Source organism: Chelonia mydas, chromosome 27, assembly GCF_015237465.2.
Source record: "Chelonia mydas isolate rCheMyd1 chromosome 27, rCheMyd1.pri.v2, whole genome shotgun sequence".
Classification (NCBI taxonomy): Eukaryota; Metazoa; Chordata; order Testudines; family Cheloniidae; genus Chelonia; species Chelonia mydas.
The window spans coordinates 10,654,582-10,674,060 of NC_057860.1; the positions used below are offsets into that span (position 1 = coordinate 10,654,582).

General features: G+C 56.5%; 1 protein-coding gene across 1 annotated transcript; it reads left to right on the top strand.

Annotated features, from left to right (window-relative positions):
* The first annotated feature begins 333 nt into the window (after positions 1–333).
* On the top strand, positions 334–16,406 carry SP6 (Sp6 transcription factor). The gene is made up of 2 exons (XM_037887146.2): positions 334–554; positions 8,316–16,406. Exon 2 carries the CDS (start codon positions 8,353–8,355, stop codon positions 9,463–9,465), a length of 1,113 nt encoding a protein of 370 aa, XP_037743074.1. The 5' UTR covers positions 334–554; positions 8,316–8,352; the 3' UTR covers positions 9,466–16,406.
* Positions 16,407–19,479: the final 3,073 nt, after the last annotated feature.

Consider the following 19,479-nt stretch of genomic DNA (forward strand, 5'->3'; position numbering starts at 1 on the left):
TGGCTCTCTACTAGACAGGGAGGCGATAGACCGGCCCGGGCATCCAGTGGCCACCCCTCCAGAGGCGCTAAGAATCAGGCCTGACTCTAGTTACCACCCCAAGCGCCCCAGAGCCGGCGGGTCCCGGTGGGTCCGGCTGGGGCGGGTGGCCAAAGCACGTGTTCCTCGCCCTGCCCGCGATCCGGCCCCTGGAGCGAGCCCAGCGCTGGGGCCGGTCTCTCCCCTGTGACCGCCCCGCGTGTGGGCTGCCGGCCGGCCGGAGCCGGGTGTCAGCGGCGCCGGCCCTGCCGGGAAGGGTTAAAAGCCGCCGGGGCAGGTAGGTGGGCGGAGCCGGGCCGGGAGGGAAGCGGAGCCGAGCTGAGCGCGGCGGTGAGTCAGGGCGGGTTCGCTCCGCTCACCTGCGCTCGCTCGCTCCGCACGGGCTGCGGGGACCGGCAGCGGCCAGCGGCCGAGGGGCTCTGCCCGAGGGGCGGGCGAACGGACGGGCCGGGCGCCCCGATGAGGACGGCTCCGCGGGGAGATCGCGGCACCCCCGGGCCCCGCTGAACCCGCAGGTAGCTGGGCTTCGTGGGTCGGCCCCGGGGCGCGCTCCCCACGGATGCTAACGCGGGTGGGCGGGGGTGCAGCGGCGCTGGCGCTTGGGGGGGCAGCGGCCCCTGGGGGGGACCGATCCCGGCCCCCCAGCAGGTGTGGTCCAGGGGCGCTCAGCGCCCCCGGGAGCCGGGTGGGCAGAGGCCTCGGGACCGGCTCCTTCTGTCTCCCGTCGTGGGGCACCTGCTGCTGAAGCCCCGGCCCCGGGAGCTGCTGCTTCCCCGGCCAGCTGGCCCGGCTCGCTCCTGCGGGGGTGGGAGAAGGGGCGCGGGGCCCCCGGGTGAGCCCCCGCCCCACACACGGCCGTAGCTACGCCAGGGCAAACCCCGCAATGCACGGGGAGCCGGGGTGCAACTTGGGGTTTGCTGGAGAGTGAATCGCTCCGGGGGGGATCTGGAGTGGGACAAGCTCCCCCAGGCCAGGTAGGGCCTCCGAGGGCCTCTCCTCTCCTCTCTGGAAGCTAAGGGGGCATTGCTGGGGCTCAGGGTGTCCCGCAGAGGCGGCTGCGGGCTGGGGCTGGCTGATATTAACTCAATCCAGCCTCCGGTCTGAGCTGGCAGGATTGGGCCCAATCCAGCCCCCCCTACCACCCTCCCCTGCCCCACACACGCACTGAAGATTGTGGTTGACTTCAGTGAGGGCTGGATCGGACCCCTGGCCTGGATCGATGGAAGGGGAGATGGTCTTGGCTCCCTGCCACCCCCATCTTCAAAGCCGGTCACCTGCAGCTTGTTGTTGGTTTCTCGCCTCGTGCGAAGTGCTCTGCGCTCAGGACGGGCAGCCAAGGGTTGCCCAGTTCCAGTCCCAGCCTAGGCGAGGCGCTGCTCTGTGCCTCAGTTTCCCCACTTGTAAAATGGTGTTCCTGCTTCTTAGACTTTCCTCAGGGGGTGCAGCGGAGGAGGCTTGAGGGGTTTATTAGCAGAGCTGGTCAGGAATTTGTCCACACTCTTTTTTCTTCTGGAAACTGTTGACCTGTCAAACCCCAAAGTGCTCACCAGAACTGGCTGGTTTTGATGAATTTCCTGTGTTGAAAACCGATTTGGAGGTCTAATTTTTGGAAATGGTGGCGTTTTCTGAATGAACCCGCTCCTGGCTTTGGCTCAAAGAGCGATTTTATTTCAAATATATGTGCTAAGTTAAAGTCATCTTTATAAAGCTGAAACTGAAACCAAACTTTTCAAAATGACTGACCTGTCCCGTGTGTCCACAAAAAGTGTCAAGATTTCAACGTTTTGTCCTGACTGGGGATGGGGGAAAATGTTTCTAACACTCCTGGGGTAAGAAGCCTGGTCCCCTCCCTGCCCCACTGATTAGTCTGTACCGCACACTGGGGACGCAAAGCCAGGATCAGAGGCCATGTGTTAGTGACCTGGCCAGGAGGGTGGGGGCTCTGCTTTGTTAACCAAGGGTAGAACTGGAAGGACGGTCTGATTTCCCCGTAGTCACACTGGTGTCAATCCGGAATGACTCCCGGGAAATCAGGGGGATTATTCCGCCTCTGTGTGTGTGTCACTGAGGTGACAAATTGCCCCCAGGTGTGACATCCACCATCCTAGAGAGAGCTGGTACAGGAAGAGTCCTTGCTTTGCCTTATGTCTGCGCTGGGTCCTTGGCATGGCGATTAGACCGCTCCCTGTGTCCCCCAAACCCCCTTATGCTGAAATTGGCCACACAGAGTCCTAGCCGGGTCCTAAGTGAGATCGGGCCCTTTCAGGGCTTCTTAAGCAGTTTTACCGTGCGGCGTTCCACCTGGCTTTGATGGCCCCTGTGTTCAGTTCTCCCCCAGACACTGCTACCCTTTGGCGTTAACCGGAGCCCAGTGCTGGCAGGGCTTGGCCTGTTGGTGATAGCTCTGGATCCCGGCAGGAGCCATCCCCAGGGATCTGGGAAGCCGCGTTTGTGGAGGCTGTGCGCATGTATGCGACTTAGTGGGGAGGGGGAGGGGTGTCGGAGCCTGTCTGAGTCCCGCAAGAAAGAGCCATTGAATTGCACGTTTTACCAGGGAGGGAGGCCGGGGTGGGTCCTGCAGGGCTGGGCACTGAGCCCTCCGAGGGGCTGCTTGGCCAAATCTGTTTATGCCACAGGGGAAGGGACCCTGGCCTGTGACTCCGAGTGGAGAGGGCACCACATCTGTTCCTGCCCCCAGCTGCTGGCCCGCTGTGGGGTTAAGTAGCCTTGGCAAGGGAGTCCAGCAGTTGTTTGCAGGCCTTCTCCTGAGAGACCCCACATGCCTTCAAGTGGCTACTGATGTCCGAGAGACCTGAGGGCCCTCAGCACCACTCAGGATGGTGCTTAGGGCAACTCGGTGGTTGAAATGTTCAGTGCCAGGGCAGGATCTTCTTTCTCTCCTGATTTACCCCCAGCATGGTGTTAACCCTTTACACACCCCTCCCCATCAGCAGCGGGACCTGCTCAGTTCTGTGGAAGCCAGCCTAGATCATATCGGCATCCTGGGCCCCTTCCCAGCAGGCTCCTTGGTTGGTTCCCTCCCCCTGCCTTTGCTTTTTCTAAGCATTGTTGCCTCCCCATCCCTGGTGGTGGAAAGTCCATGGAGCCTTATTCCAGGAGATCAGCTTCACCCAAGCAAGCTAAACCCTGTTCTGTAGGGCCCTGTCTGGCCTCAAGCATGCTGACGGCAGCTTCTGGGCCTGGCTGTAGTTAGCAGGGCTTTAGTGCAGTTTCCCTGTCCATGCTGGACTGGAGGAGTGGGGTGGGAAGAGTTACTCTTTAAGCCACTCTGCCAGCGAGGATCATGTGCTGGGGCCCCACCCTCTCACGCGACCTGGTCGGAGGGGTGGGGTTGTGATTTTTGTTGGGTGTGGACATACAGTCACCCTATGCTGTAAGTGTGTTTCAAACCTGGTCCAGAGCCCTAGCATGGTCAGCATCATGGAGCCTTTGGGTAAGGAGCTAAAGATGGCATTGGAGCAATGCCCTCTGGGAGGGCATTCCACGCCCAGCTCCACCTCCTCGCCAAAACATGGGGGAAAGAATGTTCTTCGGGTTAAGGCTGATGGAGAATTGGACTCGCTTCTGAACCCTAGAGTTTGTGGGTGGGCAGAGAATTGGATTTGGTGTCCTGAGTCCAACTATACCAGGAACCTATTTGCTCAGCCAGGCACCCTCAGTGTGAACTCTAGTCAGTTTCTGAAGCTGAAACAAAAATAACTTCAGGCTTTGGGCCTGTCCCCATCTGGCTGTCTGTACAATAATTGCTCTCCCCCTCTCCTGTTGGGATGAGAGAGACCCACACAAACTAAGAGGGGAAATTGACTAGCCGGGGGAAGCCATGAAACTGACTGGACACAAAGTTAAAGAGGCTGTAAACAAACAAGGGAAAAACCAGAGCAATGTATCTTCTCCTCTGATCTCTGTCACATCCATCTGCTCGGATGGCCCTGAGTGTCCCCCGCCAGGGAGTGAGTGCTACAAATCCTTCTCTGTGCCAATCCCCAGACACTGTCCAACTATTTCAGCCCCTAGCTAGAGAGGCCTGTCTCTTTAGTTCTGGCTCTAGTAGATCCTGCTTCTAGCTCGGGACGTCGCTGGTTCAGTCCCTAGTGTTTTGGCCAACTCTCACATAAGCACATTTCCCCCCCCCCCGCCCCCCGGGGCATTACTTATAACAACGGGCCAGGAGGGAAGCTTTCCCATGGTGTGGTTTTGTTTTGTTTTTAATTGAGTTTGGGTGTCCCTATTAACACTACTGCGGGTCCTTTCGGTGAGAGGATCTGTGGGGGACAATGCATGAGAAAGGGGATAGAAAACTCCCATCAGCTGTGCTGGTGTTATGGGGAAAGTTCAGGATGCTGGTAGCGACCATTTCTGGAGCTGCACCGTTCTTGATCTCTTTACACCTGGGGCTGGCGCACACATCCTCTTTCCAGGACACCTTCTCTTGGTGTGTCTGTGGATTTTTCTCCATGCTTTCCTGCTGTCAGGGCTGTCTTTGCCCTATTCTCTCACCCCCCACCCCTACCCCTCCATGTCATCTTATGTGCAAATCAGCATGTATTTGTCCGCAACAATGCAGGGCAGGGCAGGGTAGGGGGAAGTGGGGAGAGCAGTGTGTTAGGCCGAGAAGGGGAGAGAGTAAGGTGAATGGACCTTTTGGTTTCCCTTGGTTCTGTCCAAATGGAGTCAGGATTTTCCAGCATCCCATGGCCTGAGGGTGAGGAAGCAACTCTGCAGAGAGGATTCTCCTGTGCGGTGCTGGGCTCTCTGGATTGGCTCTCCAGCGAATGGTCATTAGCAGGAAGATGAGGAAGGTTATGGGGGGGCCTGGGAGTGTGCATGTGGGCAGGACGAATGGAGAGCTGCCAAGCGGGGGAGAGAGATGGGGTACAGGGTACAAAGGCCAAGCAAGACTCCTGGGGGCAGGAGACAATTAAAGCAAAGCGAGGGCTGTGCCCCAAGGAAGAGGCTGGGTACTGCTCCTGGTGGAAACTTGGGGGTGGGGAGCTAGTCCTGACAGGTGGATTTCGACACTGGGGTGGGGCGCCTCGCCCCAATGGGGTTTCCGCAGCTCGGCAGGGTGAGTCACTGGCTGGGATCCTGAGAAACAAATGGGGATCCCGTGGGACCCAATGCAGGCCCTGAACCCTGATCTCGGCTGCTGTGGTGCCCGGCAGGGCTGGCTGGTGCCTCCAGCCCCGGGACAGTCAGATAGGCCCTGAGCGAGCTGCTGAAAGGGGTGCTGACGTGGTTACAGGGAGGACAGGACTCCTGCCCCCCTATCATCTGAGGCAGTGGGAGCTGTAGGCTCTGTGTCCCAGCTGCCTGGGATCACTACTTTGTTGCAGTGGCTGCCCCGGGGCAGCGAATGGTGCTGTGGGGGCACTGGCCACAATTTAACAATCCTCTCGATTCCTAGTTGACTTTCCAGACCCTGATGAATTTCAGGGCACTGGCTGCCCAGAGATCTGCCCATGGGGTGTTAAACTGACCCCTTAACTCCCCAGTGCCACCGTCAGGACCCCAGGCTCCTGCTTGTTACCTTGGCACTGTTGCCCAGATGGACCCCAGGCTGCCTTCTGCATCACTGCTGCAGCCCCCAGTCTGCTAGTGCAGTGGGGAAGGGAGAGGGAACTCGGGGGGGGGGGGGAGCGGGGTGTTGGGTGAGGGGAGCGGAGTTGAGTGGTTTGGGAGTGGTGACAAGCAGCGGCCTCTGGTGAAGGGTTCTAAACCACCGCACAGATCTCTCCTGACCAGCAGTCGGACGGCCCACGGCTGTTGAGCGCTGAAGGACCGCTGGTGCCAGAGCAAAGGCCACTGGCCTGCCTCATGTGAGAGGATGGATGGCCCAATGGTTAGGGCATTGGGAGACCCTGGTTCACTTCTCTGCTCTGGGGCAGGCTTCCTGTGCAGGCAAGTCACTAAATCTCTCTGTCCTGCAATTGCCCCTCGCAGGGGTGTTCTCGGGATAAATGTGTTTGACTGTGAAATGCTCCGCTCGTACAGTGGCCAGATAAGTATGTGAGAGAGAGAGCTGAGACCTGTGAAATGCCCATGGGCTTGATGCAGCGCTCATGCCAATATCGCTATGCTGCAATCCGGCTGCATGGAGTTAGGTTGGTGCTGGAGAACAGCTGAGCTCCAGGTTGGACCAACCCAGTGGAACTGTCCCCTAGAAGGAGCCGGTGTCCGTCCCTCCCTCCCTGGGATTAGCTATACGGAAGGGAAAGGGAGGAGGCCATGCCCCAAGATTAAAGTCACAGCCCTGTATATTCTGCAGCAAAGGGTAACCTACATTCTGGTGGCCTCCTTGTGAGTGATGCAATGCAGTGATGTTCTGTTCTGTGGGACAGCTGAGCTCCCTCTTTACATCTACTGCTAACCCGGCATCATCCCAGTCCCCTTAGCACTTTCCCATTGTCCATTTGCTGCACATCACAACCCGTCAGCTGGGGCAGCGCTCAGAAGCTTCAAAAGACAGAGCCAGGACCACTTGAGCTACGAAGACCCATGGCAGTATTGGGTCTATGGCACACGGCTGAGCAATTCTGATATCCATCCAGTAGGGTCAATGGGCCACCTGGCGATTGTTTATACTTCAGTCAGGGACTCGGCCCTCCTCCATAAGAGGGCGGGGGCCTCGTCTGCCTGGGGAGACCCCAGCATTTGTATCCTGAGCGATGGAGCCTCGCTGGCCGGCGCTTGCAGTTTCAGGGCTAGTCACAAGGGTCAGTGAGGAATCCCCTCTGCTTTTCCTTGTGCACGGCACTGCACGACTTGCCAGCCGCCTTATGCAGGGTGGGGATGGGGGCAAGGTTTGGCTTGCTTTGGATTGGCCGCTGCCCCAGGCAGGATACCTCGATGGGCCAACTCCTAGGGATGGTCCAGACCTGACCGACCAGCTCCTGTGTTCTTAAGCGCCACTCCCGCGGGGATGGGCCCAACGAGCCGAGCAGTGCCGCAGGCCTGTTCCGGGGCCCTCTACGGAGCCATGCGAACAAGGCTATAAATATCCCATCCGGTGTCCCCACACCCCTGCCACCCCAGGCCCAGCTCAGAGGTGCTCCAGAATGCAGCCGGAGCCTCTTTCATCCAGCAGCGCAGACAATCAGACAGTAATTACTGTAATCCACCTTCCAGAAGCTGCCTATTAGAGGGGCCTGTCTCCGAGGGCCTTTTAGAAACAGAGACTAAACTATACTTAAATCTGCAACCCCCCCCCCTCCTTTTTTAGGAGCCTCTAAAATACCTTCAAAAACATCCTGGCCATCTGGACAGCGCACAGAGCCGCTAGGGGAAGATGCAGAGCTGAGATGCTGTTCAGGACCATACGGGGCTGGGCAGCTCGGGGGCTCTGTGGACCGAGGGGAGCTGTAAGGGGATAGGGAGCAGCATCCGATCTATCCTCCAGGGTGTCTGGCGCTTCCGGATCCTTAGCGCCACCTGCCGTGTGTTTCACAGCCAGAGCCCGTTGAAATCAACCTGAGCTTTTCCACTGACTCCAACAGGATGATGAGGGTGAAAAGCTCATGTTCTGTCCTGTCCACCTCTCCTTCCCTGATTCAATGACCCAACTAGACCGCCTCCCAGCTGGAGGGCATCAGCCCTTAGGGCTAGGGTCGGGGGCAAGGGATGGGGACTCGGAGATCTGGGTTCTATTCCTAGCTCTGCCACTGGCCTTCAGTAAGTCACTACCCTTCTCTATGCCTCAGTTTCCCCATCTGTAAAATGGGGATAATGATACAGACCTTTGAGATCTACTGATTGGAAAAACTCCCTAGACAAGTGCCTTAGGCTGTAAGCTCCTTGGGATAAGAACCATCTTTTATGGTCTGTGTTTGTACAGCGCCTAGCGCCACACAGTCCGGAGCTCCTAGGGGCTATGGGAATACAAATAATATGTAAAACCAAGGTCTTGTGGTTGTCCTGGTGTCCTCTGTCAGGTTTCTGGGCGGGTGGTGGCGCAGCCATATGAAAAAGGAGCAGTCTCTGGGCCAGATTCATCCTGGATGCAAATCCACTGAAATCAGTGGGGTTACATTTGGGATGCATTTGGCGTCCTGTGCCGAGCTAGGTGCAGAGAGGGGCTCAGCAGGATCCCAGTCCCTGGTGAAATAATGACCTGGCCCAGACCCATCTCTAGCTCCACAGTTTAAGGGAAACTAGGGCCAGTTCCTAGGGAAAGCAGCAAAGGGTTAATTGCGTGGGAGGGGAATGAGCGTGACTCCTGTCTCAGACCCCTTCCTTTCCCTCTCTCTCTCCTGCTCCAGGTCTGCCGGAGCTGCGGCCCCGCTCTGGAGTCCGGCAATGCTCACGGCCGTCTGCGGCACTCTTGCCAATCAGCGCTCGGAGACGCCGCGCGTCGCCTCCCCGCACTTGGACCTGCAGCCCCTGCAGCCCTACCAGCCCCACGCCAGCTCCGAGGTGGGCGGCGACTTCCCCTCCCCTCTCCAGTCCACGGAGCTCCAGCACCTGCCCTTGGTGGGCCCCGGGGTGGAGTTTGCGGCCGCCCCCGGCTACGATCTGCATGGCTCTTCGAGGCTAGACCTGGATGGTGACAGCCTGCTGGCCCCTGGCGCGTACTCCAAGCTCCTGCAGCCGCCTCCCGAAATGGCCCACCCCTACGAGCCCTGGTTCAGGCCCTCGCACCCCGGCAACGCCGCCGAGGAGGGCGGCGTGAATCCCTGGTGGGACCTCCATGCCGGATCCAGCTGGATGGAGCTGTCGCCGGGTCAAGGCGGCCTCCAAGCCCCTGGCCCCGCGGGCGGACTCCAGCCGGTGCTGGGGGGGTATGGCTCCGCTGAGCACCAGCTCTGTGGCCCGCCACACCACCTCCTGCCCTCGGCCCAGCACCTGATGGGCCAGGAAGGGCCGAAGCTGCTCGCCTCGCCTCCGGAGCCGCACGTTCTCGAGCAGGCTGTGGACGGTACCGCCAGGGCAAAGAGCTCGAGGCGCTCGGTGCCCCGGAGCGCCGGGCAGGCGGCCTGCCGCTGCCCGAACTGCCAGGAGGCCGAGAGGGTGGGGCCCTGCCCGGACGGGGCCAAGAAGAAGCATCTGCATAACTGCCACATCCCCGGCTGCGGCAAGGCCTACGCCAAGACCTCCCACCTGAAAGCCCACCTGCGCTGGCACAGCGGGGACCGGCCCTTCGTCTGCAACTGGCTCTTCTGCGGCAAGCGCTTCACCCGCTCCGACGAGCTGCAGCGGCATCTCCAGACCCACACGGGGACCAAGAAATTCACCTGCCCCGTGTGCAGCCGGGTCTTCGTGAGGAGCGACCACCTCAGCAAGCACGTGAAGACGCACGAGGGGGCCAAAGAGGGAGCGGAGGGGGAGGGCAAAGGCGGGGCAGACCTGCCGGGGAAAGGCAAGAGGGAGCCCGAGGCCGGCAGCTCCAGCCCCGTGACCCAGCCCAACTGAGCCTCTCTCCCCCCGCCGAGACGCCCCCTCCTCTCTCCGTCACCGCAAGATGGACGCTCCCTCCCTGACGCCGGGTCTCCCTTGGCGGGGCCGCGCTTTGGGCCGTGGCCCCGGGGCGTACGTGGCGGTGTGCTCTGAGCAAGAAGCTATTTATTCTGTAGGAGGGAAGTATGCAATCTCGGTGCGTGGGGCACGGGGCCTCTCCTCCCACGGGGGGCTGGGAGGGTCCGGCCCGGGGGCTGGTCTCCGAACCGCAAGAGGGAGGACATTAAGGGGTTAAGGGCTGGGACCTTTTTTTTTTTTTTTTTTTTTTTTCTCTTTTGAAGGATCTGAGTTGAGGCATTGTGCCGAGGGGGTGGGGGTAGGGGGCAGGAGGAGGGGGCTCCCCCATGCAAAGTGGTGGGGGGAGGGATGTCTCTGGGGTAGGCTGGGGCCTGGCCCCCAGCCCTGGGTCCAGACCCTTCCCTCTGAGCAGCAAAATCCGAATTGGAGAGCTGGGCTCCGGGCTCAGCTGGTACAGGAGGCAGGCAAGACACTGTAACCGAGGGTGGTTTTAGGTCCCCCCCACCCCCCGCAGACTCCCCCATCCACTGCCTTTCCCCTCCCCCACCCAATCACCTCCTCCCCTCCCCCGCCCGAGCATTTTCTCCCCTCTTTTTCCCCCCCCCCAACTCCTCTTCCAGCCCCACCCCGCTGCAGACTCTGCACTCCACCCTGCAAAATGACCCTCCTGGCCCGATCCCCTTTGCTCCCTGACGCCCTGCCTGGGAAGCTCCCAGAAGCCGGCTCCTGCCCTGGGGGGGTTTCGCTCATCTGGGCGGCGGAAGCTTCCCCGCTTGCTCGGGGATCCTCCCGCCCTCCCCCTGGTTTGTGCTGCTACGACTTCTGGCAGGAGGGAGGCTGTTTGGAAGGAAGATCAAGCGGGACCCGGAGCAGCGAGGGCCCTTCCCTCTCGGCTGCACCTGTCCAGACACGTCTGGGGCCAAAAGGGGACGGCGGGTTGGGAAAGGCTAGTTTCCAAACAGCTCACCCCAAAGGGAACCCCCTGGAGAGGGGGAGCAGAGGGGTTCACTGCTCTTCCTCCTCCCATACACCCCCTTTGCCCCCCATTCCCCCCCAGCAGAGGAACAGACCCCCACCGTTACCCAGGACACGTAGGAGCTGGGATCGGCCCTTAGAATCCCAGCCATGAAGCTGCAGCGGGGCAGAGCCATGGGTCTTTACTGACCCGGCGTGGTTTGTCCCTGCCCAGCGCTACCCCAGGGTGGGGGTGGGGGGAGGTGGAGCTGCCCCCTGGGTGTTCATGGGAGGCTGAGCAGCTGCTGTGTTGTAGACCCAGGTGGCAGGCCCCTGAGCGGGGTTCAATTGAGCTGCCCAGCTGATGGAGTTTAGGGGACGAGGTGGCCCCAGGTGGGAACCCATCAGCGTCGGAGGCATTGTGCTTGCTTGGCTCTAGGTGTGGGGGTGAATCCCTCCCACCCCCATGGTAGCTCAGCCTCTCCTGTCTCGCCGCCTTCCATCAGAAGGTCCCATGTTTAGCCATTACGGCCCCGCTCCCAGCTTTCGGTCCCTGCAGCCAGTCTTATGATCCTCCAAAGGGACAGGGGTTCCCACCCCGCGTCACCCCAAGCAGTGGAGGCCCTGGACGTTCAGGCCCTCGTGAGTCTGCCCCAGGGGGTTCCCGGCTCTGCCACGTGACCTCTATCCCCTCCTGCTTTTTGGCTGCGCGGGGAGGACTCGGAGGACAATCTTCCCCGGGTTGGGGTGGGTGAGTCCAGTCAAGGGCAATACCCAGGGATGGGGGCTGAGCCGCAGGGAAGAGATCCTTCTCAGGGTGGGAACCCACTGGCCTCACGGGGACTGGGGTGTGCGAGGGAGAAACCCCGCGATGAGCCACCCGGGCGTGGGGAGTGGTGCTCTGCGGCGGGGGGAAGCCTCGGGGGGGGCTGCGCCGAGGCTGCTGGGCGAGTTGTGCAACGTGCCGGCCTTTGTACGATTGCCCAACGTGTGCAGCTGCTCCTTTCCCACGCCCACCCCTCTCCCATCCGTCCGTCACCCGCTCTTCCCCCGGGGGGTGAACCTTGCCTTGGAAAGCCAGTGGAGCCAGCAGCAGCCAGATTCCGATCCTATGGCCCAATCGGGCCAGGCAGGGAGGGACGGGAGCGTCAAACCACCCTCTCCCTGGGCAGCCGGGCTGGGTGGGTCTTGTTTTGCCCTGGAAGCTGAATCCAGGCAGCTCTGAGCCTGATCCCATGCTCTGTACTCCAGCTATGTTTATTGAATGCCTAGATTACCAATTGGGCTGTGGAAGCTGATGGGTTGGGGAAACATCCCTAGAAATCCCCCTCCCCCTTGCTTTTTCGTTAAACTGTTGATTTTTAAACCAGTTTATCCCGAAGGAAACTTTTTTTCTCTCTCTCTCTTGATCCTACCCCCCCCCTTTTTTTTTTAAATGAAGTAGTTGTTTCATCTAATTGTTTTCCTAAATGTCGGCAGAACCCTCGAGCAAGTAAGACGGGCTCTTCTGCCAGTGCAAATGTAACTGTGGGGAGTGGAGGGTTGGGCTTCTGTCGGGAGATTGGGGGAGAGGTTTTAAGCTACGGCTACCTCTAGATCCAAAATTCTGGGGGCCAGATCCTCAGCTGGCGTCTTGCAGCTCCCCTCCATTGAGTGCACTGAGTGACGCCAGCCAAGAATCTGGCCTGGGGATTTTTCGCAGCTGATATCATGGTTCGGCCCATTATTAAAACGTGGGGTAATTTGCCAGATTCAGAGTGGAGTTTGGAGACCAAGAAGCTTCTAACTTCCAGAGTGTTTGGAGTTTGGAGGAAGTTCAGGCCCATCTCCGGGTATGAGCCGAGCTCTTTATTTTAGACTGTTTTATTAATTATTATTATTTTATTAATATTATTATTAATAAGGTGAAACCAGGCTTTTCCAGTTGGGGAGGATGGAAGCTTAGAGACTAAGCTCATTTAATGTGCATCTTTGGTGGGCCAGTTGGCTGGCTGGCTGTCCCCAGTACTGGTCTCAAAAGCCAGTTGCTCGTCTCTGGTCCTATCTGGGCTGGGATCTGAACTGTGCTTGCTGCAGACAGGTTTTGTTAAAGGGCTGAGGAATTCTGAGACCTCTCATGGGTAGCTGAGGGCAAAGAACCTAAATATGTTTCAAGTTTGAGTCTTGTTGGAACGACTCGTGAGTAAAGGCTGCAGGATTGGACCTCCATTCTCTAGCACCGTTTCCTTGACTGGTGTCAAGGACCTTTTCCCTCTCTGACGTCCGTCCATGTGGCTGGCTTAGTCGGAGTCCCAGTGCACCCACCGTCTCTTCCAAAGGATAATTCCGATTTTTCAGATTCTTCTCCATTTGCATTTTTACCCTCTCAGGAAACGGACAACAAAAACAACTGGGACACCAAACAAATTCAGACCAAATGTCACAAGTGTAGAAATCAAGATTCATCCGCCACAAATAAAAACCCTCATATTAATTGACGGACAGATAGAACAGGGAGCGGAAAAGATGGACAGCTGCCTCCCTGTGTGGGGAAAAAAAAACAGGCCTGGTTTATCCCTGGTTTAACTTCAGAGATACAGCTGGCTCCTGATGTATTTAAATTTCCCTCCTTGTAAATTTCAGTGGAGATTTTTTTTTTTTAAATCACTTTCTAGATGGAGGAAGAAATTGACAACTAGTTGTCTTCACCACTGAAAATCCAAAACCTTCTAACCTTAATTAGAGTCTATCCCTGTCCATGCTGGTAACAAGGAGACTGTGCTAGATTCTTGCTAATAATTAGGCAAATTAGGTTGGTTATTTATGCAGCAAAACCAATGTGGGTTTAGATCCAGACTGTGTGTCCTACCCCCAGTATCAGGAGTTGGAGCTGGGAGAAGTAGGGTTTGCATCAATGATTCTAGTTTGGTCCATCTCTGGTAAACCAGAGCCCTGCTGAACTTTGAGCAAGTCTGTATGTAGATCCAAACTTTGCTTCTATAAAAGGACATTCAGGAAGGTAGTTAATTCGGATTAACGAAAGGTGTGAATTTAAAGTGCATCAGTTAAACGTGAATGAAGCTCAATCAAATTAATTCTGAATAAGGCCATCCACACAGAGGTTTAATGCAGTTGAACTAATCCACTTTAAAAGTTAATTCAGATTAGTTTTCCTGACTGTCCCAGTGTAGACAAATCCTCTGGGCTTGATCCATCTTCCAGTGAAGCTGATGAGAGTTGGGCTGGGTGACCTGACCACTTTGTTAGCAGTGACCACAGTTTAAACATGCTTATGGCTACAGGTTTCCATCCTGGAGCTGATGTGGGGCATCCCCTGGGAGCTCTGAAGCAGTGCTGTCTGATCTCTCCCTCCTGCGCCCCACAAACAGGTCCTGAGAACACGAGGGTCTTTGGGAGTTGGGGTGGATTCCTTGGCATCTGGGCTCAGCTCGTCACATCTGGCCTCCCCCCTCCATCGATATTGGGCAAAATCGCTGTTCCCCTAATAGAATTGCTCCTGCCTAGTTTCTGCTGGTGAAGGCATTGGAGTGGCTGGGGGCGATCCCACTTTTTAAAGCAGAGATCTGAATTGGTTCCTGGATCCAAAGAACCACGTATAGGATAGGTCCATGCCGGCCTTCTGCTGTCCCAGGGCGGCTGAACAGTTTGGAAGGGAAACCAGTGGAAGTAGGGGATTTAGGCAGCCACCCCGCCACCTCCTTCCCTGCAGCTAGGATGGCTCAGAACCCAGCCGCTTCCATCAGGCCTTTGATTTATGGGGCAATGAAGGCTGTAAAACTGAGTGGGGAGAGACGGCTCACTAGGTCCCGGCCTGCCACAGCCAGCCCAGCCTGCTGCATGGTGGGGATTTCAGGAGGGGCTTGCCGGTGCTGTGCTCCAAAATTGGCTAGTCCAAGCGTCTCCTAGCCCACTGTCTCCCTGCAAGGGGGCTGCCCAGGTGAGGAACATACAGGCCTGAAATACCAAGCCAGCTGGGGTGGTGCCATTGAACCTTGGGCGTCAGGGCATAAGCTGATCCCCAGCTGGGTGGTCGTGGGGGAATTTCCGCTCCCCGGGGGAAGAGTATCACGTAGGTAGATACAGCACAGGAGCATCTGACAGCAGACACAGCTGGAGGCGGGGTAGCAGAATAGATGGGCCTGCTGATCTGAACCGCTGGGTGAGCATGTTGGTTTGATCCAGGGGATACCAAACTAGATGAGCGTGTTTCTTTGATCCAGGAGATACCAGGCTACAGAGACTATTTGGCTTGATTCAGGGAGTGGGGATACCGGGCTAGATGGGCCACTAGTTAGATCTGAAGTGGTAATGAGGTGGGGATACCGTATTGCAGGGATAGTCAATAGGTGGACCGCAGGTCAAATCTAGCCTCCGTCCAGATGCTTTTTGAATGGACCCCTGTTATTTACTTATCGTTATCATTACTGTTGTTTTGTTTGGTTATTGTCTCTGGAGTCTGGACCTTGACTAGACCTTGACCAAGAAATTTGGACCTTGACAAAAGAGAATTGACTACCCCTTTCTTATTGGATGGGTCCATTGGTCTGATCAGCGAGGCAGGGAGACACGGGTAGATGGGCTGTTGCGGATGGAGTTGGCTAGGAGATCCGGTGTGGCAGGGATACTGGGATAGATGAGCTATTGGCTAGATGTGATGTGGTCGAAAGATGGGGATGCTGTACTAGCTGGTTCCATTGGTCTGATCGGGGAGGTGGGGCCCCTGGGCTAGATAGGCCATTCGCCAGGTCCTGTGTGGGAGGAGATGAAACACCAGACCAGCTGGCTCATTGGTTCATTCCCATGTGGTGGTCCACACGTAGGATACAAGGATGGAATTGCCAACAAATGACACTCCGCTGCCATGTACCTGCTCCTGGGAAGTGGCAGGAAGGTTTTGCTGACTTCCAATGTCTGATGTGGGGCATGGGAGACAGGAGGGGCTGCTGCCCAGCCCCCCCATGGTCAGTTTGGCTAGGGGAGCAGTTGGCTGCTAGTGACCCTGGGTACTGGGCTGCTTTCCTGTCGTCGTCCCCCCCCCCCCCCCCCCCAAGCCCCAAGCTGCTACCGTAGGAGCCCCACAGAGGTAACCATGTAGGATCCTTCGCTGCTATGAATCAACCTGGGGTGATGGCTTGTGGGTTTGTGTTTTGTACCATGTCAGGGTTCCCTCCCCACTCTGAACTCCAGGGGACAGATGTCGGGACCCACATGAAAGACCCCCCCCAAGTTTATTTCTACCAGCTTAGGTTAAAAACTTCCCCAAGGCACAAATCCTTCCTTGTCCTTGGATGGGTACTGCTGCCAGCACTAAGTGAGTTAGACAAAGATTCAGGAAAAGGACCCCTTGGAGTCCCTGGTTCCCTATAATATTCCCCAAGTCCCTTCACCCTCTTTCCTGGGGAGGCTTGAGAATAATATACCAACCAAATAAGTAAACCAGATTCTTAAACAGAACTTTATTATAGAGGGGAAAAAGGTAAAAGAAGCACCTCTGTAAAATCAGGATGGAAGGTAACTTTACAGGGTAATCCGATTCAAAACTTTAAAGTTACAAGAAACAGGGATAAACCTCCCTCTTAGCACAGGGAAAATTCACAAGCTAAAACAAAAGATAATCGAATGCCTTTCCTTGCTTTACTTACAATTTTTGTAATCCTAGATCTTATTTCAGGCAGGGTTTTAAGAGATGGTTTTTCCTGCCCCTGGTCCCTCTCTGGTTCCAAGAGAGCCCACACAAAGAGACAAAGCAAAAACCTTCCCCCCCACAGATTTGAAAGTATCTTCTCCCCTTATTGGTCCTTTTGGTCAGGTGCCAACCAGGTTATTTGAGCTTCTTAACCCTTTACAGGTAAAGGAGGGATTTTATGCTACCCTTAGCTGAATGTTTATGACATACCATAATAAAGTTGTGTGTTTTCCACGTGCTGAGCTGTGGTCTCTATCTCTGCTGAGTTTGATACACTGGCCGTGTCCCGCTTAAAGCGCCTGTAACAAAGACGGGGCTCCAAGCACTCGAATACCGCTTGCCCCCAAGTAACTATTGTTCTGATCCCCTCACCTGTATTGTATTTTTAGGCTGTGAGCCATGTGGGTTTGTCCCCCCTGCTCCTCCCAAGGAACATCATTGACTTCAGTGCGCCTTCCTGTGTGGATCTGCAAAACTAGTGACAATGCCAACACGCTCCAGGAGGAGGGGAAAAGGGGAGCCCTTCTATTGCATATCCTTTGGGCCTGCTGTCAGAGGAGCAGGACTGGGGCCACTAAGCCAGGGGGTCTTCTCCAACCGCCCTGCTGTCTCCGGGTGCTGTCCGCACCCAGTAGTAGCCACAGGCTGCCCCACCCTCGCCCTTCATCCCCTTTCAAGAAGGGACATGTCAGATGAGCATTCAGCCTTTCCCCACAGCTATTCCACACGGTTTGTCATCTGGCAGCGGTAGGAGGGATTGCTCACCATTGCCAAACAGGTCTGGCTTCATAGCCTGGGACAAGCATGATGAAAGGGGACGCTTCACATCCAAATGTCAGCCACTGAAATACTCCTTCGCTGCCATCAGCCACGCCTGGCAAATTGACTCAAGCTACTCCCTGCAGGCTGATTGGCTTTGATGGGCTCCCATTCATGTGGGTCAGCTTCTAGGCCTTACGGCCCTTTGTCTGATGTTCTTATCCATGTTACCTTAGCATCCCCAGGCACTAACCAAAATTGGGATCCCGCTGCGCTGGGTCCTGTGCCGTCACATAGATGCAGTCTCTGCCCTAGAGAGCAGACAGAGGAAGGGGGGGAGGGAAACTGAGGCACAAAGGAAGGGACTAGCCCAAGGTCATACAGCAGTCAGTGGCAGAGCTGGGAACAGAGCCCAGGTTCTGTGCCCTATCCCTTTTACACCTTACTTTGGCCGAGAGCAACCTGGTCAGTTTGCCTTGGCTGTTTCCTAAAACCCTGTTAAAAAAAATCATCCACCAACTAGGTTTTAGCCCTAGCTGATGGTAAGAGACTCGCTTTCAGATACATCCAAGGAGTCCCAGTCAAACCCGTGACCACTTCTTGGTATGTTCTATCCCTGGCACCTGCCCTTCCTGTTTCTGCCTCCCTCAGACAGTAAGTTGAGACTGTTTTTTCCCTATAGGTTTGTACAGCACCGCACACAATGGGACCCCAGTCATCTTAGTAGTTGTATTACAGTAACACCTAGTGGCCCCAACTGAGCTCAAGGCCCCATGGTGCTAGGCACTGTACGAACACGTAGTAGAGACAGTTCTTGCCCCAAAGAGTTTACAATCCACATAGACAAGAAGTGAGAAGCTTTATTATCCCCATTTCACAGGCAGGAAACTTAGGCACAGAACGAGTAAGTCTCAGATCCTCAAAGGTATTGAAGATCCTAACATACCTTTGAGGAGATGGGCCTAAGTGGCTGGGCCATTCTGTATCAGAGCCCAGTACTGAACCAAGGTCTCCTGGTCCCATAGCCCTGAACGACCTTTTCTCTCAATAAGCTGGATTGGGGCCTCCTATCAATGATAATCATCGTGTCTCTAGAAGAATAAGTCAGCCTCGCAAAGTTCAGTTTACCTTGGGCAAGTCCTGTCTGACAGCCACACAAAGTCCCTTTAGTGACCAGTCCCACTTTTGGCACCCTCGGGCCAAGACAATTTTGTGCATGGGCTGGCAAATTTTGGTGATGGTTTTGCCAGCCTGGAATAAATATTATTCTTGCTGAGCCCTAGTAACCATCTTGATTTTCATCCTGAAGGATCTCAATGTGCTTTAGACACAGGGCTCGATTTACCCGCCACTGAAATGCAGCCACTTCTGGGGTGGAATGCTGCAGCTGGTTTAACAGCGCACAGCAACACCATACTGCAATAACCAATTGAAATAGCAGGGGAGAATTTAAAGAGGTAGAATGTAATTACCCTGGGTGTAATTTGGCAAGGACAATGGGGTTACAATGCCCCACCTCCTGTAAAAATGACAACGATTAGTGAAGTCCTTTGCTTTACGTCCGCTCCAAGAGAGACAGTTCCACGCGCAGCCAGAGACAGAAGCTATTGTACAACGTAATTTTGGAACCATTTTTTCCCCCTCCTAGCCGAAGATTTCCAAATGCGAGCGGGAAGGAGGAAGGGGGCGTCTGCGCCTGGAACGGCCTGTCTGGGCATGGCTCAGGAATTTCCTTGCTAGATCCCACTCTTTCTACTGCTGAGTCTTCTTCCCCTCGACTTTTCAGATGGGGGCTCCGGCCAGGACAGCTGGCCTCGCCAACCCCAGCAGCCGCAGCCCAGCCAAAGCCTGGGTGACTCCCAGAGTGCCCCTAGTCCCCATAAGATTGGGCAGAGGGGTAGCAGGAAGCAGGTCACCCACCCCCAGATGCCCTTTGACCTGGCAGGTCATGGACCCCCAGGGCAGATTTGGCTGACTCCTACATCTCTCTATCGGCCCATTGCAACATTAAAGATGCTTTGGATGAATCAGGACTGACCAACTTGTTGTGACCCCCAGAGAGTGGGGAGGTGGGAGCCTGGGGCCCTGTCCCTGAACTGTAGATTGCAGCCCCCCTTCCCCTCATTACCCACAAGATGGGTCTGGAGGAGACCTGAGCAGAGATTGCGCCATCTCTCCCCCACACACCCCTTCCCCAAGACAGAACCACTCGGTGATCCCACAGTTGGGCCCTGCGTGGGGCTAGGCCTGCTGCATTGACCTCAAAGGGGGCCAGCAATCAGGGAGCAGACTTGTCTCCCGCTGCAGCCCTGGCTGGTGTTTCCGGCCTAGGACGCGGAGCTGATGCCGGAGGGAACCCGAGCCTGGCAGAACCGGTCCGCGAGCCGGGGACCCTGGGATGAAGCAACAGGAGCACGTGCAGGGAGTCGGCCAAGGAGCGAGTGACTCCAACTCTCCGGGGAGTGTCTCTCTCACTTTCTCCACCCTCTCTCCTCGCCCTCTTGTTTGTCATCCTCTGGCCACTTTCCCGCCTTCCCTGGGCCCCGGTCAGG

Coding starts and splice junctions, on each gene's coding strand:
- SP6 (XM_037887146.2), top strand. CDS start 8,353: ATGCTCACGGCCGTCTGCGGCACTCTTGCCAATCAGCGCTCGGAGACG.